The sequence below is a fragment of the Panthera tigris genome, chromosome E3 (genome assembly GCF_018350195.1).
Source record: "Panthera tigris isolate Pti1 chromosome E3, P.tigris_Pti1_mat1.1, whole genome shotgun sequence".
Classification (NCBI taxonomy): Eukaryota; Metazoa; Chordata; class Mammalia; order Carnivora; family Felidae; genus Panthera; species Panthera tigris.
The window spans coordinates 10,553,380-10,575,315 of NC_056675.1; the positions used below are offsets into that span (position 1 = coordinate 10,553,380).

General features: G+C 51.6%; 1 protein-coding gene across 1 annotated transcript; it reads right to left on the bottom strand.

The window, feature by feature from the left end:
• Positions 1-1,961: 1,961 nt before the first annotated feature.
• Positions 1,962-20,993, bottom strand: RFC2 (replication factor C subunit 2). The gene is made up of 11 exons (XM_042971912.1): positions 20,857-20,993; positions 17,378-17,447; positions 14,938-14,979; positions 14,536-14,642; positions 10,088-10,189; positions 8,889-8,989; positions 7,540-7,697; positions 7,214-7,279; positions 5,859-5,939; positions 4,234-4,347; positions 1,962-2,356 (listed from the first exon to the last, which is right to left on the bottom strand). Exons 1-11 carry the CDS (start codon positions 20,961-20,963, stop codon positions 2,246-2,248), a joined length of 1,059 nt encoding a protein of 352 aa, XP_042827846.1. The 5' UTR covers positions 20,964-20,993; the 3' UTR covers positions 1,962-2,245.
• Positions 20,994-21,936: the final 943 nt, after the last annotated feature.

The window sequence follows — 21,936 nt, forward strand, 5'->3', positions numbered from 1 at the left end:
GCCTCTTGCTTCATGGAAAGGGGCCTTGCCCCGCCCCAGGCCAAGGTCGGGGGATGGAGAGAGAGGGTGTGCTGGGGACAGGGACCTGGTCACAGGGTCAGTCCTCTTTCCGTAAGTTAAGTGCCACAGGTTGGGAAACGAGAAGGAAACATGACACAATCATTGGCCACTTGTTACTTCCCACCCAGGAGTCCTGATCTCACAGGCTCAGAAGGAGTGGGGTGTGGTGGGGGCTCCGGGCTCCACGGTTGCTGGGTGTGGGGAACCTTCTGGACCTGGGCCTCCCCCCAAACCTCACAGGGACCATGGAAGCTCCAGATGAAAAATAAGATGGAGAAACTATGTTTTTCTAAAACCTCACCTTGCAGGTTTTGAGGACCTTAATTCTTTTTCTCCCCTAACTGGAGCCCTAACCCAAACAGCCAGTTACGTGGGAGCCTTCCCTGTATCATTTCAGTGTCCCATTCAACGCTGTGGCCCGGGCAGGTGACAAACCTTCCTGGGAGGAATGACAGAGTGGAAGGGAGCTCTAGAGCCGCTGTGGCCAACCCTGGGCCGGGAGAGGATTTAAAGAAAGGCTCATGGGCTTGCCCGGCTGTTCCAGCACCATCTGTGTTTCTGCGGCAGTGGGGACACAGGAGGCAAGCTGCCGGGACCCTCTGTCCTCGAGCCCACAGGGCAGGAGCCAGCATGGCACACAGCTGTTTTCTTTTTCTTAAAAAAAAAAAAAAAAAAAAAAAAAAATTTACGTCCAACTTCGGCTCAGGTCATGATCTCACAGTTCATGGGTTCGAGCCCCATGTCGCGCTCTGTGCTGACAGCTTGGAGTCTGGAGCCTGCTTCGGATTCTGTGTCTCCCTCTCTCTGCCCCTCCCCTGCTCACACACTCTCTCTCCCAAAAATAAGCAAAACATTTAAAAAGTTAAGTTTGGGGTGCCCGGATGGCTCAGTCAGTTAAGTGTCTGACTTCGGCTCAGATCATGATCTCACAGTTCATGGGTTCGAGCCCCGTGTCGGGCTCTGTGCTGACAGATCGGAGCCTGGAGCCTGCTTCGGAATCTGTGGTTCCCTCTCTCTCTGCCCCTCCCCGGCTCACACGCTCTCTCTCTCTCTCTCTCTCAAAAGTAAATAAACATTAAAAAAAATTTTTTTTTTAAGTTAAAAGTTTAAGTCGGATGCTTAATCAACCAAGCCACCCAGGCACCCCAACACACAACTGTTCTCAATGATAGATTTCACACGAGACCACCAATCACAGGAGCTGAGTCACCCCCAACCTCTGTAACACGACATCAGGGATTTGCTTCAACCACCGGAATGGGGGAGGGTGGTGGGAACACGAGAGGACACAAGAATGGCCATATGTTGGTAAAACTGTTAAGATGGGTGGTGGATATGGGAAGTTCACTGCATCATTCTTTCCACTTACGTACAATTGAGATTTTTTATAATTTGAAAAAAATAGTACCTTGGGGGGGGTGGTGGGAACAGTCATGCAAATTATTATAAAATTCCCTGGGGATTTCTACGGCAGCATGCACACACAGGATACCCAGTAACACCGTCCCGTGATCGCTGCCCGTCCTGCCGAAGGGCCCGCTGCCCCAGGCTGTTCTGAGAGGTCTGTCTCCGTAGTAAATCGCAGCAGGCTTCTGCAAGAACTGAGATCAGCTTGGTCGGTCTCTTCCTAAATCACCTTTTCTACTTGTAGGATGCTAGGGGCAGAGACAGGAAGCCGGTTTTCCTCCTGGCCTTGTGTTGCCACCCTACTGCTGATAAAACTGTATTTTTTTAATGTTTATTTATTTAGAGAGAGAGAGCACGAGCAGGGGAGGGGGACAGAGAAAGAGAGAGAATCCAAAGCAGGCTGTGCCGTCAGCACAGAGCCCGACGCGGGGCTTGAGCTCATGAACCTTGAGATCATGACCTGAGGCGAGATCAAGAGTCGGACGCTCAACCCAATGAGTCACCCAGGTGCCCCTGGACAGCTTTTTTATTAGCTGAAATGCCACACGTGCCCAGATCGGGTGCCATGCCCCGGAGGTTCTCTGGGGCCTTTCCATCCTGTCACCACATCTGTGAGTCTGAGGCTGAGCACAAACTATCGTGGAAGCCGCATGAAAGTGAAGGCCACGACTGTGTGAGAGGAAGGTGCGTCCCCATGCTGATCTAAGGCAGCATTTTGTCCAAATCAGAAGGCGCTGACTACTGGGTCTCACGGACGGATGAGGAGGACTCTTGTCCCCTAACTGGCCACCGGGGCCATTGTCTTCTGACACAGCCTGGCCAGGAGCCCTGCCATCTGCAGAAGGGAGTTCACACCTTCTGCAATTTTCATGTGAGTGTATCCAATTTCCTGAAAAACAAAGCAAACGTAAATCTGGTTAATACATGAGGGAGCACTTTAGGTTTTATTTTTAACTCGAACTAATAGTTTACTTAAACTCGATGCAATGAACTCACACTCCAGCTGGGAAATAAACTCTAAGTCGTAACAGGTTATGTTTAAAGCTTGGTTTATTTTTTTCTAAGAGGATGTTGAGATATTTCCTTGTAAGATACTTTTTTTTTTTAACTAAAAAAATTTTTTTTAAATGTTTATTTACTCTTGAAGGAGAGAGATAGAACGTGAACAGGGGAGGGGCAGAGACACAGGGAGACACAGAATCCAAAGCAGGCTCCAGGCTCTGAGCTGTCAGCACAGAGCCCGACGTGGGGCTCGAACTCACGATCTGTGAGATCATGACCTGAGTGACGTTGGTTGCCCAACCGACTGAGCCACCCAGGCGCCCCTGTAAGATACTCTTAAAGAGAAAAAAAAACAAAACAAAACCAGGCTTGGAAAAAATATTACAATATTTGTAAAACACATACCTGATAAAGGACTTGCAGCCAGAATATAGAAGTAACTCTCAAAGCTCAAGAACAAGAAAACCACCCAGCTGAACTTTGCTTTGCTAAGGACTGTGGGAGGCAAATCAACACATGGAAGAGAGCTCGACATCCCCGGTCACCGGAAATGCACATAAAGCTACGACCAGATACTACTACGCGTCTGTTAGAATGGCTTTAAAAAAAAAAATCGACCGAAAAAAAAATCAACCAAACATTCCGAGTGCCGGCCAGGCCGTGGATCATGTGGAACCCTCCCGCTGCTGGCAGAAATGCAAAATACCACAGCCGCTTCGGCAATCGGCTTGGCAGTTTCTTGACAAGTTCGACACACCCTTCCCGTTACAGCCAGCAACCTCGCCTCCTGGGAAGTGACCCCAGAGAAGTAAAAACTTACGTTCACATTCACACACATTCACGCACACAAATGTTTACGGTGGCCTTATGTGGAGTCCCCATGACCCGGACAGCCAAACGTCCTCCGACTGGTGAACACGCAAACGTGCTTCATCCGTACCGTGGAACGCACTCGGCAGTAAAAGGAAGGACCCACCGCGACAGCGTGAACAAATCCTAAATGCGTGAAGCAAAGTAGAAGAAGCCAGACTCAAAGGCTCCCCAAAAACAAAACAACAAAAAGATTTTTAAAAAAAAGATACATAGGTAAAGCGGGGAGGGGCATGGGTGGTTTAGTCGGTTGAGTGTCTGACTCAGGTCATGATCCCAGGGTCATGGGATCGAGTCCCGTATTGGGCTCTGCAGTGAGTGTGGAGCCTACCTGGGATTCTCTCTCTCTCTCTTTTTCCCCGTCTGCTCTCCCTGCTCACTCTCTTCCTTAAAAAAAAAAAAAAAAAAAAAAGGCTCCCTTCTACTTGATTCCATTTATAGGACATTCTGGAAAATTCTGTCCCTGCAAACAGAAAGCAGATCAATGGCTTCTGGATGCTGGGGGGAGGAGCTGAGTACAGAGGGGCACATATCTTTGGGGAGCGGAGAATCATAAAGCTATGGCGTTTATGAGACTGGGCACTTTTGTCAACAGAAGGCACCCAAGAGGTTGATTGTACTCTATGTAAACTGTACCTCAATTAACCCGACCTTAAGGGTAAACGAACAAATCAATCGCAAATGAAGAGCCACCCTAAGGAACCCAAGGTCGCTGACAGGCGGGACAGGCTTCAACCATCTCCCGGCCCCCGGTCGATGAGCCGCCGGCCTCTGCTGTGGTCAAGACACTCGCCACGTGCCTTCCAGGGGCCAGGCCCGTGAGCAAAACGAAGAGCCCATGACGTGGCCCGCATTCCCTGGGAGAGAGGGGGGCATCGCTGTACTCTCACTGACCTTGATGAACTCCAGTTTCAAGTATTCTGCCATCTGGAAGGTTTTACACACTCGAAAAATGTTGCCAATGATGTCTTCCGGTGAATAGCCAAGATGCCACAGGTGAGCGAGAATCTAAACAGGAAGAGATGAGGTGGTGACAAGGGTACTGGGGCGGGGGGACGACAAGAAGTTGAAGCCACACCAGTCTTGGGTCCGTCACACCGCAGGGAGTGGACGGATCATCTTGGGCAACCCAGTGATCCAGGGGAACGGCCGGTGGGCTACCCCCTCCAGGTCGCCTGGGGGGTCATGAGTTTCCCAACAAGCAGAGAGAATATCACAAATGTTTTATTGTTTATTTATTTATAGTAGGCTCCATGCCCATGTGGGGCCTGAACTCGGCACCCTAAGATTAAGAGTCGCATGCTCTATCCACGGAGCCAGGCAGGCGCCCCAACATCACAAACGTTTGAAAAAGCATTGCACGGTCTACTACAACGGCCACGTAGTATTTTTATCCAAGGCTCCGAAAAAGCCGTATGAATCATCCCAGCGAGTCCTGGGGGAAGAGGCAGAACCGTCTGTCTGCTGTGCCCTCCGGAGCTGCAGGTCACAAGGCGCTCCCCCTGCAAGCCGAGCCTCGAACAAACCCCCACTGGAGCCGAGTTCTCTCCACCTCCTGCCCTCGTGACCCCAGGCCCCAGTTCCAACCCCACCCGGCCCACCCAGGCTGCGGGGTCCGGGCTCAGCTGTTTTCTTTGGTGGCATCCTGGGACGGACGCAGGGAGTAAGGAAGCTGAGTGTTCATAAATCTGAAGGCTGCCTTTATAAAGGCTGTGTGTTGGGGTCTCTGCCCAGGTCTCCCCTTCGGGTTTGCGTTACGTCTGGCCCCTAAACCCAGTCCACCTCTGGCCTAGTTTGCTGGCAGCCGGGTGTGGGGGACCTCCCAGAATCGGGTCAATGGACTTCAATCGTACCACTGCCGCCCTGGTGGACCTGAGGGTCACCGGCACCCTGAAGATGCCCCCTGGGATCTGCACTTGGGACTGGACTCCATAATGAGTCTAGAAGTCCCCGGTCCTGCCTCTCCTGGACGACCAGGGGCCACTGGGTCCCAGTGAGCCATCCCCACACTCCTCAGGCAGGGCCAGAGGATGAAGTCTCCCTCCGCAGACAGATGGTGTCACTGACACGTAAGGAGTTGGGCTGGTCTTGGGTCAGCAAAGTCCCCTCGTGGGGGATGTAATTATAGTACAAGTGTGTGTGATTCTGAATCGCAGGTTGAGTGCTTGTCAGCGGTGGGATTTAGAGCGAGAAATTCAGTCTCCCGCAATCAGTTTTCCCCTCTGACGCGTACCCAACTCCTAGCCTTGTTCTAAGAATTACGTGGAGGGGGCGCCTGGGTGGCTCAGTCGGTTAAGCATCTGCCTTCAGCTCAGGTCATCATCTCCCGGTTTGTGGGTTCAAGCCCCATTTTGGGTGAGCAGGAGGCCCCCTTCAGGTGAGCCCCGCTTTTCTCTCTCTACCTCTCACTCACTCACACCCTCTCTCAAAAAAAAAAAAGAATTCAGTGGAACGACGCTTGTGAAGTCCCTAGCACAGAGAGGCTCCCCCCGTGTCAGGGACGCAGGCGCGAGGCCAACCTTGTACGCTTCGTCGATGTTGGCGTTCACACAGTGCTGGATCATCTCCTTCACCAGCAAGGGGTGGGGCTCGTCGCAGACCTGAGCAAACCGGAAAGGAAGGCCTGTCAGGGGCTGAGGGGGCCCATCCGGGGAGGAGCCCCGACAGACCAACTGGGGGGGCCACTGGTATAAGCAACCTCTCAGCTGGCTTTCCTCCTCGAATTTTCCGGCAAACACGACCAGGTTTGGAAACGTCCCTCTCACCACCAGATGAGTCACCAGACAGAATATGGTGTTCCCCTCCCCAGTGAGGAAGAGCTGACACATCGTTACAGATTCCCCAGGCACAAGCTGAGTCAACAGGGGCTGACGGAATCTTCTGTCTTATTGGAAGCCATCAGCCACACACCTTAGGTCACGAGGTCCCGGGAGGGCCTGCCCGGAACCGCTCAGAATCCACTTAAGAACCGGGAGCTCTCGTGGGCCGACCTCCTACCTGGAATAGGAACCGGATTCCCCGGAGAGGGTCCCTCACTCCAGAGCCTGCAGGTGGTGCGGGGGTGTCACTGAGTCTGGGGCCGCCCCCCTGCCCCTGCCTCCACTGGCCTGCAGACCCCACTCCACCCTCCAGCTCAGGATCCACATGTACAACTTCCAGTGAAATGCCTTCTGCCCTCCGCCGCCCTGGGATTTGTCTTCCCAGCTTAGTTAACTTCCCTCAGAAACCCTCCAGCCCTGGAACGTCTGCTCCCAGATGACCTGGGGCCTGAACTACCTAGAGGAGACTAAGCAAGTTCCCAGAGTGTCCTCGAAAACACATTCGCCACCAGGGGCTAAACAGGCTTTCAACGCGGCTCGAACTTGCTAAGGTCTGAATACATGGGGAGCTCTACCCAGCCTTTACCCCCAAATAAGAGGGAAGCTGGTCTCTAGCACGCAGACCCCGAGTTGTCAGGATGCACTAGCCAGTTTTCAAAAGTATTCCCGGGAGGAAAACCCTTTGCCAATGTGGGAGAGCGGGAATCTTTGTCCCAGGGCTGGGTGGGTGCGGAAGGGGGGGGGTGGGCAGGGGCTCAGCGTTCGCCCTCCAGCAGTGGGACCATGTGATCTCGGGGCGCCCGCGGCGGAAGCCTGCGTCCTCGGCCACCAGATGCTGAGAACCTCTGCGAGCAGGGCCACATGAGGGCCCTCGGGGTGACCCTGGGGGTGGGTGAGCGACCAAGGCCACCTCCCCACGTGCGGGGGCGCGCCCGACACCCTCCGGAGTCTGCGCGGGGCGAGCACACGGGGACACCCGGAGCAGGGGCCCCAGCACAGCCGGCGGTGGCAACACCGAGGTGCAGGACCCCCGGGGGCCCCACCGGCTCCTGTACCTTGAACACGTTCTCGCTGTTGATGAAGCCGAATCCCGAGAAAGTCGACTGCAAGTTGTTGAGCGCCTGTGGAGGAACAAGCGCACGTGGAGGGAGATTTGCGGTCCTGCCCCTCCCCCTCCCGGGCTCCTCCCACCACCCCCTCACCCTGCGTGGGAGCAGTACCCCCCCCCACGGGTCTGCCCTCCATCAGCCCCAGGCCCCGATGGGATGGCGTGTGGGGTTTCCCCGCCCCGGGGCTGTGCCCCGTCTGCATAGCGGCCACTCCCTGCTTCCCCCTGGGACCCGGGGCACGCACCTTCCCCCTGGGACCAGGCGACACGCACCTGCCTCATGTCTCCCTGGGCGGTGAAGATAATGGCTTCCAGGCCGTCGTCTGTGTACTGCACCTTCTCCTGCTCCAGCACGGTCATCAGCCGGGCCAGGACCTGGGCGTCGCTCAGCTTTGTGTAGCGCAGGACTGCGCAGCGGGACTGAATGGGCTCTGAAGGGACAGGAGGGTGAGGCTGTCCCCAGAGGGCGGCCTGGTGGCACTGTGCGTGCATCAGCATCAGCCACGCCGGCACCGCACTCCCTCCCCCCAGCCTGTGCTCTCTCCGCCGAAATGAGGGCCAAGTTTCAAAGGATCAACCAAGAAGCGGCAACAGGAGAGGCCTCTCCCCAGCACTGCCCCAGGCAGCTTCCAGAAGGGGAAAAAGACCCTCCAGGATAGAGACACCCACATGCCACAGCCTGCTGGTGAGTCAGTGCTGGGTGTCACCACCCAGCCAGTCCAGGGTGAGCACGGTACATCTTGTGGTTTCTGTAAGGGCTCCACAGGAGATTCTGACCACAGCCAGGGCAGAGAACCGCTAGACAGACAGATGCAGAATTCCAGAAGCTGCCCCTCACCCTAGATTTAGACTATGACAGCAGCTTCTCTACGATCCCCAAGCCCCATTCAGGTCTCCCTGTCTGTCCTGTGCTCACACACGCCTTCAAGGAATGCACTCCTGTGAGTTTTTATGTGCATTAAAAAATCCTGGGAGTCCTAAGAGTCAGTCCATTTCAACTTCTCTGGAACCAGGAAGCTTCATAACATAACCTTAATTACGTATTTGGCTTATCAGCACCGATAAGAAGAACACTTAGTTCCGATGAGTTGGCATTTAAAAGCAATCAGTAGGAGTGGTTTGGTCGGGCTGAGTGTGGACTCTTGATTTGTGAGTGAGGAAGCAGACAGACCTCGGGGAGGGCCGGCCAGGCGCCCGGTCAGAGCGGACTGACGGGTAAGCTTCCACAGAGGGGGCAGTTCCTGGTAATGACAAAGCCCCACGTGCAGACTGAGACCGTGCCAAGCGCTCAGAGGCAGGGACCGTGGCGCTACCTACAGATCAAAGTGTCGCGTGTGCCTGCGATGGTGCAAGAGTCACATGGGCCTGGGATTCCAGTCCCAGCTCCTCCGCCTGCTGTGTGACTTTGGGCAAACGACACGACCTCTCTGAGCTCCAGTGTTCTCACCTCTAATGTGGAGCTGATAATACCTTCACATAGAATTACAGAAGATTAAATGCAAAAGCTGATTCTGCAGTGCTCAGCCCACGGCAGGCAATCAAAAAGCCCCTGCTGTTCTGTTGCTAAAGAGCCAACGTGAGCGCCACGTGTGGACCCCATGCCACGCAGAGCTGACCCTCACCTATGATTTTATCCGAAGCGTTACAAGCAAGAGCGAAGCGAGTCGTTTTGGAGTAGATTTCCATGGTTCTCCTCAAGGCTTGCTGGGCTCCATCGGTCATACTGAGAAGGAAAACACAGGGGCAGCTCGCCACTGGGACCCAGGGCCCACTGGACACAAAACCCTCCCTAGAGACCCTGGGAGCCCTGATCTCCAGACTGAGCACGCTCAGCTTTTCTCCGGGATCCGCGCGGGTCTCACACAGGCAGGGAGGTGAGACACTCACCGCTATGGGACCTTAGGCAAACTACCTGAGCCGGGGCGGGGAAGGGCAAAATGGGGTGAAGGGGAGAGGGAAACACAGCCTTGCAGTTACGGAACGAGTAAGTCACAGGTATTAAAGGTACAGCACAGGCGCGTCTGGACGGCTTAGTCGGTTAAGTATCCGACTCTTGATTTCCGCTCAGGTCACGATCTCACGATTGGTTAGATTGAGCCCTGAGTCGGGCTCTGCGCGGACGGTGAGGAGCCTCCTTGAGATTCTCTCTCTCCCTCTCTCTGCCCCTCCCCTGCTCTCTTTTTCTCAAAATAAATAAACGTGAAAAAAATTTTCAAAGGCACCGCATAGGGAAACATAGTGATATAACAGTGTCGCACAATGACAGACGATAGCCACACTTGTGATGGGCACAGCGTAACGTATAGATGTTGAATCCCTATGTTGTGCACCTGAAACTAATGTAACACTGTGTCAACTACACCCGGAATCTTTTTTAAATAAATAATAAATACATAAATAAATAAATAAAATGCACTAGGGGGGAAATCCTACGTAAGCCTCAAAGTCACCTATAAGGAGATAATGATATGACCCACCTCAGAGGGTTAGGACGATTAAATACCACTGAACTGGATGCTTGAAAATGGTTAAAATGGTAAACTTTATGTGTATTTCACCACAATGAAAAAAATGCATCATTTAAATTATTCACGTAAGTGATGTTGGAACCAACACATTAACTGACTTATGTCTTAGATGAATGTTTGTAATAAAGATAAGGTTCAAGGCTCAGGCCACTACAAAATCGCTTTCTGAAGATGCGATAAGCCAATCTGCCCCAAAAGTGCAAAGGTGAGAGTTTTCCCTCCCGACTTCATATTAAGTCCGACAGGGGACTGAGAAGTCAAGGTCAATGTCTATACTTGGCAAAGCACTCTACCTGTCTGCTTCATCGAGGATCATGATCTTGTGCCGCCCCTTGGGGAGGGTGACTTTCTGCTGGGCAAACATTTTGATTTTGTTCCTCACGACGTCAATGCCCCTGAAACAACAAGGCAGAACGGTACCGTCACCTTCTGAGACAAGTCCAAGTGCCTTCATAGGGACTTCCAACCCCTGGAACGCCACCATGGAAACGACTTTCGTTTCTAGGGTTTTGGGGCAATTCGAACTTTTTATAAGGATCAACGGTTCGTTACTTTTATTCTTTTTTGGAGGTCTCCCAAAAACCAAATTTACTTCTTTTGCTGGGATGAAACTCATTTTATCTTGCAATTACCCTAGGAGTCCAACGGACCCTTTTATAATCTGGGGTCCATCATGGGTCTAAGCGACCTTATTCTTTTTTTTTTTTTTTTAATTTTTTTTTTAATGTTTATTTATTTTTGAGACAGAGAGAGACAGAGCATGAGCAGGGAAGGGGCAGAGAGAGAGGGAGACACAGAATCTGAAACAGGCTCCAGGCTCTGAGCTGTCAGCACAGAGCCTGATGCGGGGCTTGAACTCACGAACTGTGAGATCATGACCTGAGCCGAAGTCGGACACTTAACCGACTGAGCCACCCAGGCACCCCTAAGCGACCTTATTCTTGAAACTCTGTATCTTCAGACTAACTGGCAGTGTCATCATCCTAGTAACTATTTCATCGTTACTTATCAATTATTCCCAATGACGCTAAAAAGGGGATTGTCTTAAGAAAACGCAAGGCTGCTGCACTCGCCTACACGGGTGCCATTGGTCAGTCGTGTGGAAAACAGTCACTACCGCCCTACCCTCCAGTGTTTTGTGTCCCTAGGGGCACTGCACTCCCTTTCCAGAAGGCACAAAAGAAGTTCAAATACGCCCTCTTTGTTGTTTTTAAAGCATTCATCGACCGCAGCTGAAAATTCAAAACGCTTCCTTTTCCACCTACAACGTCAACGAGAAAACAGATGACAGGAGGGCATTCCATATTATCAGATAAATCAGAAAATGACCACAGAGAGACAAAGAACAGCACCCAGACGCTAATGAGGACAGTGAGGCTGACCACAGTCAGACCACCCCACGATGCCAGCATCGTCGGTGAATTTTCTCAAACTTCAGCATCAAGGAATGCACAGTGTAGTTCCGAGGACAAAAAATACAATATATTTCCATCCAGTTAGTCACTCGACAGGAAGGACTTCATTCCCCGGGATCTTGTGACAAGAACCTGACCATCCCATTTTGCTAAAAGGTCACATGACAGTATTCTCTCATCTCCCATGATGTGTGCCCACCAGCATGTACGGGGTAGTTTACGGGGGTCAAGAGCTGAAGGTAGGCGGTGTATACGAAAGGGACCGGAAGGAAACAGATGGAAAAAAAAAACAATCCTTGTACTGATTGTTCAAATTGGTGTTAATAAATCTAAAGTTGGAACTATTTTATAATTATGGGCCATTTTCTCAAGATGATAAGCCACCAGAGTTTTCAAAAGTAGTGAGTCTGACGAATCAAGTGTGAGTAGAACAGGAAGTGACAATAGGCTAGAACCTACTTGTATCTGACATCCGGACTCGGTATTTACAAAATGGATCAATCCCAGGGCCATTTGCGACAACGGATGAGCGGTTAGTCATATTTGAAGGGCATTGCCTGTTTCAGGGATGTATGGATCTTCGAAACCAGCAAAGTTTAGGGGCGCCTGGGTGGTTCAGTCAGTTAAGCGTCCAACTTCAGTTCAGGTCATGATCTCACGGTCTGTGAGTTCGAGCCCCGTGTCGAGCTCTGTGCTGACAGCTCAGAGCCTGGAGCCTGTTTCAGATTCTGTGTCTCCCTCTCTCTGACCCTCCCCGTTCATGCTTTGTCTCTCTCTGTCTCAAAAATAAATAAATGCTAAAAAAAAAAAAAAATTAGGGGCGCCTGCGTGGCTCAGTCGGTTAAGCGTCCGACTTCGGCTCAGGTCATGATCTCACAGTTTGTGAGTTCGAGCCCCGCGTCGGGCTCTGTGCTGACAGCTCAGAGCCTGGAGCCTGCTTCAGATTCTGTGTCTCCCTGTCTCTCTGACCCTCCCCCATTCATGCTCTGTCTCTCTCTGTCTCAAAAATAAATAAAACATTAAAAAAAAAATTTTTTTTTAATTAAAAAAATAAAATTAAAAAAATAAATAAAGAGCTGAGAACCATGCCTCAAGGAATCACCAAAGACAGACATTTTTATTCAACGGTTCCTCATTTCATAATCCTCTACTATTTTTATCTAAAGAGTAAACAGCACAGGGGACGCCTGAGTGGCTCAGTCGGTTAAGCTTCCGACTTCGGCTCAGGTTGTGATCTCGCAGTTCGTGGGTTCGAGCCCCGCATCGGGCCCTGTGCTGACAGCTCGGAGCCTGGAGCCTGCTTCGGATTCTGTGTTTCCCTCTCTCTGCCCCTCCCCCACTCACGCACTGTCTCTCCGTGTCTCAAAAATAAATAAACTTAAAGAAAAGAGCAAACAGCACCTCACACCCATCAGGATGACTACCACCACCAAGGAAAACAGAAAATAACAAGCGTTGGTGAAGATGTCGGGGAACAGGGCGCTGTTGATAGGAGTGCAAAGTGGCACAGCCACCGTGGAAAAACAGTGTGGCGGCTCCTACAAAATCTAAACTGAGTGGCCGAAAATCATCCAGCGAGTCCATTTCTGAGCATATATCCAAAATAACTGAGGCAGGGTCTCAAAGAGCTGTTGGTACACCCATCTTCACAGCGGCCACAAGATGGAAGCGATACAGGGGGCCGAACCAGAGGAAAGGATAAGCAAAATGTGGCGGTCCGTCCTCGCAGGGGGATACTACTCGGTGGTAAAAGGAAGGGCATTCTGACACCTGTTCTAACACGGAAGAGCCCCGAGGGCATGATGCCGAGCGACACAGGCCCGTTAGGAAGAGACAAACGCTAGAGGATTCCACCTCCGAGAGGTCCCTAGAGGAGTCAAAGTCGTCGAAACAGAAGGTAGAAACGTGGCTGCCCAGGGCTGGGGGAGAAGGAAATGGACAGTCGTTGTTGAACGGATATCCACTCTCGGTTCTGCAGGGAACCGAGTTCTGGGGATGGCTGCACCACAGCGTGAACGTACTTAACGCTGCTGAACTGTGCTCTTGGAAATTCTGAAGATGGGGGGCGTCCAGCTGGCTCAGGCGGTAGAGCGTGTGATTCTCGATCTGGGGGTTGTGACTTCAAGCCCCACGTGGAGTGTGGAGATGACTTAGAAAGATAGAAATAAAATCTTAAAAACAATTTTTTAAGATGACACATTTTACGGTTATGTGTATTTTACCACAAAAATTAAAAATAATTTTTAGGGGCGCCTGGGTGGCTCAGTCGGTCAAGCGTCCAACTTCAGCCCAGGTCATGATCTCTTGGTTCGTGAGTTCGTGCCCTGCACCGGGCTCTGTGCTGTCAGTGAAGAGCCCACTTTGGATCCTCTGTCCCTCTCTCTCTACACCATTTCCTGACTCACTCTCTTTCTCAAAAATAAACAAACATTAGGGGCACCTGGGTGGCTCAGTTGGTTAAGCGTCTGACTTTGGCTCAAGTCATGATCTCACAGTTCGTGGTTTCGAGCCCCACGTCAGGCTCTGTGCTGACAGCTCAGAGCCTGAAGCCTCCTTTGGATTCTGTGTCTCCCTCTCTCTGCCCCTCCTCCGCCTGTGCTCTGTCGCTCTCAAAATAATAAGCATAATATAAATAAATAATAAGAAAATACAAATAACTTCTAAAACTTTCACTAAAAAAAGGGGCACCTGGATGGCTCCATTGGTTAAGTGTCCAACTTTGGCTCAGGTCATGATCTCGTGGTTCGTGGGCTCGAGCCCCACATCGGGCTCTGTGCTGACGGCTCAAAGCCCAGAGCCTGCTTCAGATTCTGTGTCTCTCTATCTCTCTCTCTTCTCCTCTCCCACTTGTGCTCTATCTCTGTCTCTCAAAAATAAACACTAAAAACATTTAAAAAAAAACAAAACTTTCATTAAAAAAAACCACAAAGTGGCAGTGCCTGGGTGGTTCAGTCAGTTGGGTGTCCGACTTCAGCTCAGGTCATGATCTCATGAGTTCGAGCCCCGCATCAAGCCCTCTGCTGTCAGTGTGGAGCCTGCTTTGGATCCTCTGTCCGCACCCCCCCCGCCCCTCCCCTGCTCGTACTCTCCCTCTTTCTCAAAAATAAAAACATAAAAAAAAAAGTAGACGAGCAGTTCAAGTGCTTATGATGCCACGTCTACAGGCTAGAGACTCTCATTCTTGTTCACGGGGGAGGATCAAAGGAAAACACAGAGCTGGCGAGACAAACTCCAGGTACAACACAGAACTGCAGAAAGGCGGTTTCTATGGCAACTCAACCTCAAACACCCGTCACCCTTCAGGGGGTCCTAACTCCCAGGTGTACCTGTCGTTTGAGGCGTTGAGCTCCAAGACGGCGTCCTTGAATGCTGGGCCCAGCAGGGCGCGTGCCAAACACAGGATGCTTGTAGTTTTGCCCGTTCCTGGGGGGCCCTAGGAGTGGATCGAGGGGGCTTCAGGCCGACAGAATGAACTCGCCTCAGCTCTCGAGTTACTGTTCCCCACTGTTGCGCTCGCCTCCCCCTCAAACCCCCACCCCAAATCAATACGGCCACCAACCCACAGGCCTCCTGACCACCTGGAGCGGAACGCTTCCCTGCCAAGAGGAAGGACCAGGGCTTCGGTGGCCATGGGCCTCTCTGACCAGGAAGCTCTGCGCACTTAGGCTCTTGGAGGGAAAGTGAGACTCTAAGACGTCCAACAGGGAGGGCCGGGACCAGGTACTTACAGCGATGATAATATTGGGCACGTTCCCTTCTCTTGCAAAGACCTGAAGAAAGAACTGTGCATCAGAACGGACTCATCTGCAGACCTGAGGCACCAAGCGTCCGCAGCCACACAGGCCCGTGGACTAGCACGGCCACCAGTTTCTCCACGCGGATGCCCCACGGAGCTCTCACCTCTGCATATTCCGAACCGAAGTCCTCATTCCCCCTCACACCTGAAACCCCACTCAGGCTTCCCCTTGTGTGGACTGTCAATCCTATTGCCCATGCCGGGAACCGGGAGGTCATGGCTATCCTGGACTGGGCCTCCCCTACACCCCCTGCCCCACATAGTGCCTCAATTACAGAGGCCTGGCCATCCTTTTTCCTTTATCTCAAGTCCATTTCCTTCTCTTCAGCCACACTGCCACTTCCTTTGTCTATGACCTGTCTCCTGGATCGCTTTTAACTGGCTGCTAACTGGTCTTTAATCCCGCCCCACTCCCATGCATTTTCCCTACTGCAACCACAACCAATTTCCCAATTTTCTAGAATGCACATCTATTAAAACCTTTGCACCTGACTGATGCCCTTGAAGGACTCCTTAACACCCTCCCTATGAAGCCCAAACTCTTCCACAGGGCTCATGAGGCCATGCTCACCTCACCAGCTCATTTCTCATACCTCCCCATACACACGCTCTACAGCCTTGTTACCCTGTGGGCTCCAAGGACCAGCAGCATCGGCATCCTCCGGGAGCCTGTCAGAAATGCAGATTCCCTGGCCCCACTCCAGACCTACTGGATCAGATCTGCATTGCTACCAATTCCTACACCCATTAATTAATTAATTGTAGGCAATTCCTACACCCATTAATGTCTGGAAAGCACTGTTCTGTGTGTTCCACTCAGATGGCATCCCCGCCCCTCCCCCAGAGCAAGCTAGGCCCTCTCACCTCTGGGCCTTTGCACATGCCATTCCTGCTGCCTTCCCTAGCTCCGCCCCCCGCTCCCCATGTCTGGCTAACTCTCGCTTACCTATCTTTGCCGTCCCTTGTTCCATTTGAGAATTAAGATACTGTGAGCAGGTTTATTCCCTGATTGATTCCACAGCAGCCTGTACCTCCTCTGGCAGACTGCTCATCACAGTACCTGTTGATTTCAGCCCCTCTGAGACTAAATCCCACACGGGCAAGGGTCATGTCTATTTTGTCGACCCTTCTATCAACAGCTCCTAACACTGGACCATATCTGGCCCACGAAAGATACTCAAATATCTGTAAGATGAGCAAAGGTATAAAAGAAATAAATATCTCGGTAGCTGTTGAAGTCTAAGTCCCAGTTACTGCAGAGATTGTCTCTGTCAGGTCTCAAACGGCTGGGCTTCTAGATTCCGCCTGAAGACCTCTAGAACTAGGATTTCAAAGCTTACTCTGCGGTGAACATTTCTGCTTGTTCCTATTCCTGTCGTCCTGAAGCCGGCTGTCCTGTCACTTAGTCCCTCTAGGAAGGGGTTGGCAAACTACTGTAAAGAGGTGTTGGGGGGAGGTGGGGGCCATCCAGCCTAAGGCCTGTTTTTATAAGCCTCCTAGCTAAGAACAGTTTCTACATGTTTAAAGGATTGTTTTAAAAAATTAAGAATATTGGGGTGCCTGGGTGGCTCAGCCGGTTAAGCGTCTGACTCTTGATCTCGGCTCAGGTCATGATCTCACAGCTCGTGGGATCGAGCCCCACGTCAGGCTCTGTGCTGACAGCAAAGAGCTTGCTTGGGATTCTCTCTCTCTGCCCCTCCCCCACTTGCACTCTCTCTTTCTCTCTCTCTCTCTCTCTCTCAAAATGAATAAACACTAAAAAAATTTTAGGGGAGCCTGGGTGGCTCAGTCAGTTAAGCATCTGACTTCGGCTCAGGTCATGAGCTCACAGCTTGTGAGTTCGAGCCCCGCGTCGGGCTCTGTGCTGACAGCTCACAGCCTGGAACCTGCTTCGGATTCTGTGTCTCTGTCTCTGTCTCTCTGCCCTTCCCCCGCTTGCACACTCTCTGTCTCTCTCTCTCTGGAAAATAAACATTAAAAATGAAAAAAAAATTTTTAAATAAAAAATAACAAACAAAAAATTTAAAAATTAAAAATTAAGAATATTGGACAAAGACCTTACATGGTTTGCAAAGCCTAAGCTATCGACTAGTAGGTCTTTACAGAAAAAGTTTGCCATCCCTGCTCTAGAACAACACAGAACAAGTCAGAGAAACCCCCTCCAATTAGCCAGCCCTTTAAACATGTCAAGTTATCCACTATGGCTTCTAGTCTTCTCCAGACTGTCTCTCCATCCCTTAATTCTTCTGGCTTCCAGGCCCGCCCCGCCCCTCACTATCTCCGCCGTCTTCCTGCAAATGCCTTGAGCTTGTCAAAGCCACAAGAATGTGACTTAAGATCAGCTCAAAAACAAAACAAAAAAAATTACTCACCTCCAGCCTGCTCACAGTGTCTTCATTGCCGACAATTTCACTCAACTTCACTGGCCTGTATTTTTCAACCCTGTTTTTAAGAAAACACATAAAAGATCTTGACAGGGCTATTTTCAGAAGGTCTAAAAGAAAGCACTAGAGGGTAATCCCGAGAGCCCTGTCAGAAGGCTACATAGGGGCGCCTGGGTGGCTCAGTCGGTTAAGCGTCCGACTTCGGCTCAGGTCATGATCTCACGGTCCATGAGTTCGAGCCTCGTGTCGGGCTCTGTGCTGACAGCTCAGAGCCTGGAGCCTGTTTCAGATTCTGTGTCTCCCTCTCACTGACCCTCCCCTGTTCACGCTCTGTCTCTCCCTGTCTCAAAAATAAAATGTTAAAAAAAAAAAAAAAAAAAAAGAAGGCTACATACATTGAATTTAAATATAGGAAATGCTGCAGGTTTTAAATTTCAAGAGGCATCTCAGTGCCATTTGAAAGGTTAAGCGCCTAAGAATTGTGCGCCGAAGGCTTCAAACCCTCCGCAGCAGAGGAACACCTGTTGTTGCTGGAGAAGGGCCAGCGCGGGCCATCTGGAACAACGTGACACTGTGCAGCGGCACAGTCGGCCCGTCACAACAGAGTCTCAGAACATGAGGTGCCGACACCTGATCTGACGGACCCGGGCGCAACCAAGCCCCGTTCTCGTCCCTCACCTGCCACTTTCTGCAGACTTGTGCCAGGTGCACCGCAGGGCTGGCTAGACAGACTCCACAGGCCGGCCCTGTGATCCTGTGTGGACAGGCTAGTGGCTTACTCAGAGCCATGCTTCTCTCCTTTTAAATTAGTAAGCAAGCTAGGTCACAAGAAGATGACCTTCTCGAGCTCTGAGAACAGAAGTGGGAGTGGATTTGCAATGATGTGACCATTAGTACTTCCTCTGCCCTTTATTTATTTTTTATTTTTTTATTTTTAATTTTTTTTGTTAACGTTTATTTATTTTTGAGACAGAGAGAGACAGAGCATGAACAGGGGAGGGGCAGAGAGAGAGGGAGACACAGAATCGGAAACAGGCTCCAGGCTCCGAGCTGTCAGCACAGAGCCCGACGCGGGGCTCGAACTCACGGACCGTGAGATCATGACCTGAGCTGAAGTCGGACGCTTAACCGACCGAGCCACCCAGGCGCCCCCCTCTGCCCTTTATTATACTCTCTGATTTACCCTCGGCCGGCATCCCCTCCAGAAGCAGCCTCATGCAAAGAAGCTTGTCTGACACACAGTACAGTCAATAAAGAGCTCTCCTCCAAGACCAGCCGTTGGAGCATGCTTGTTCCAACTCATTTCTTGTTCCTACTCAGCCCTTTCCAGGTGGCAAGCACTGTGCAAGGAGTTCAAGATCTTTTATTTTTTTTTCAGTTATTTATTTATTTTGAGGGAGAGAAAGCGGTGTGTGCGTGGGGCAGGGGCAGAGAGAGAGAATCCCAAGCAGGCCCCACGCTGTCAGTGCAGAGCCCAACTAGGGGCCTGATCTCACGACTGAGCCACCCTGGTGTCCCAGGAGTTTGAGATGTTAAGGGCCGCAAAGTGGAAGGTATAGCAACGAGCGAGACATTGTTCTTGCTCTAAAGGCCTTTCCTATTAGCAAGCATACAGAGCTTAACAAATCCTACTACGGTGCTAAACTGGTTATATAAACCAAGGGTTGGGGTACCTGAGTGGCTCAGTCGATTGAGCGTCTGACTTTAGCTCAGATCATGATCTCGAGGTTCGTGAGTTCAAGCCCTGCATCAGGCTCGCTGCTGTCAGCACAGAGCCCCCTTCAGATCCTCCGTCCCCCTCTCTCTCTGCCCTTCCTCTGCTTGCTCTCTCTCAAAAATAAGTAAAACATTAAAAAAAAAAAAAATACAAGGGCTGTGGAAGCCCAGAGGAAGGGAATCACCACCGAGGAATGTAGGTGCTGAAATTTAAGCTAGACTTTGAACAAGGCAAACATGTTCCTCCTTCAGGGCCTTCAGAGGGGCTCCCCCTGCCTGAAAGCTTTCTCCACATTGCCACATGGCTTACTCCCTGAATTCCAGCCTTTGCTGAAATAGCTCATCAAAGGCCTTCCCTGACCACCAGACCCACTTACCCCATGCCACCTGTCATCAGCAAATATACATGTCTACTTGTCGATTCTCTATTCTTTCCCTATCCAGTGGAAGCTCATGACAGTCATGTGTTTTGTATAATGAAGTAAGCATCTAGTGTTGTGCATAAAAAATGTAACTTAAGCCACATATGTAATTTTACACTTTCTAGCAACCACCTTAAAAAAGGTAAAAAGGGGCGCCCAGGTGGCTCAGTTGGTTCGGCATGTGACTCCATTTCAGCTCAGGTCGTGGTCCTAGGGTCATGGGATGGAGCCCTGTGTTGAGCCCTGCATTGGGCACCGTGCTGAGTGGAGCCCGCTTGGGATTCCTTCTCTCTCTAACTCTGCCCCTCTCCCCCACACTACCTCTGTCTCAATTTCAAAACAAATTTTTTTTAAAAGATAAAAAGAAAACAGGTAAAGTTAATTCTACTAGTAATTTATTGAACCTAGGGGCTGTGCTGACAGCTCGGAGACTGGAGCCTGCTTTGGATTCTGTGTCTCCCTCTCTCTTCCCCTTACGTACTTGTGCTCTGTCTCTCTCAAAAATAAACATTAAAAAATTTTTTTTAATAATTTATTGGACCTAATATATCCGAAAGAGTATTATTTCAACATGTAGTCAATGTAACAATTACTAATGGGATTTTTTTAAATACTAAGTCCTGGAAATCCAGTGTATTTTGTACACTTAGAGCCCATCTCAATTGGGACTAGCCTCATTTCCAGTGCACTCCATAGACTCAAGTGGCTAGCGGCTGGGGGACTGGACAGTGCAGCTGTGGATAGCCCAGTGGGCTGTACTGCACTCCATTTAGGTGCCTGCTATGGTCAAGAGGGGTGGTCTGGAAGGATGGGCACACACACAGGCGAGAGAGTAAAGCCATTACCACGCGCATAGGGAGTGGGACCGGAGCGGATCATCCGTACCACACCTGTGCCCGTGAGGTGGCTTCCCATGTCACCAGCTCCTCTTAGCTACCCAGGATGCACCTTGTGCACGCAACCCCGAGTTCCGAATCTGCAACCAACGCTTCCCGACATCAGAGTCGCCCCAGGCACAGCGCCGGGTGCTGAGTGGGTGGTCACAGGAGGCGGCTATTAACACAGTCTGTGATCACAGGTCTCGGTTCTGACCGAGGACACCCCCCCCCCCGGACCTCAGACCGGCCACTCTTGAGCTAGGTGGGGTGAACGAAGCGCATCCCTCGCCCTCTCCAAATACTAATGTACTCGACGCCGTCCCGGGACCTCCTGCTCCACTAAGGAGCCCCTGGAACAAGCTCCAGCCCCTGGATTCCCCACGGGACGCGGCCCGCCCACTCGCCCACCCACACGTCCAGAGCACCCATCATTTATGGCCTAGGTCCTCACCACGGCAGCTCGTAGTGGCTCGCGCTGCCCGCGGTCTTGCCGGAGGCGGGGGCAGGGTCCTGGGCGCCCAGCTCTCCTGCCTCACCGCCGCTCTCCCGCACCTCCATTCTCCCGCCGCCTCTTCCCGCGCCCGAAGCCCCGCCCTGTGACGCCATCACGCAAGTCCCGCCCCGAGCACACGGGGAACGCCGGTCGCCGGCGGAAGACTTGGGCCCACCCCTTTTGCGCCTGCGCAGAGAGCACCAGCGAGACCGAGGGTAGCGGGGGTGTCGGTTGCTAGAGGCCGCGGTTGCTAAGGGAGGCCTGTCGTCCAGCCCGCTAGTGAGAGGAAGGCGAGACCCGACCGCATCGACTTCCGAGAAGGCAGGTCGCTCCAGGAAGGGACGTTCGGCTGTTTTCGTCTTTGTGTGATTGGTCTGGGAGGCCCTGTCAGCGTGGCTGGCCTGGAGCGGCGGCGCGCGGGCAGGCCTGGGGGGTGGGAGCATCCCGCCGCCGCCCAGACGTGGGTTTGACGGCGGACACGCATAGGGACTGAACGTCTGGGCGGTGTCATCTGGGACCTGACTGTGCCCAGCTGTCCGGATCGCTCAGGTGTCCCGGTGGAAACGCTAGCTCCCATGGAGTGCGCTCCTGCGCCCTGGAACTTGGCACTTGCGGTCGGGGAGTCCCAGTGTTGCACGGTGGAAATAACCCCCGTTTTGCAGAGGCGGCAACTGCCCCTCTGTAGGATGTGGCTCAATTTCATTCCGGAAAACTAGGTACTCCATATTCATGAGTGCTTTGAGCATTGTTTTGGGCTCGTTTTCTGCCTACTGAACTAATCTTTCCCCGCCTAGCCCAAATGTCATAATAAGGGTGCATAATAAACAAAAATAATGTACAAGGACCGTCATTTACTATGCTCTTACTAAACCCTGTAGTGTACCCTACTATACTATATCCGAGGTGGATACTCCTAAATATCCACAGAAACAGGCTTGAGAATGATTGAAATATTTGTCCGATGCCATTGAGGTTGCAGGTGGTGGCCCCAGCATTCATTCCCCATCGTGCTGCCAAAGCAATTCATATAAAGTTCTG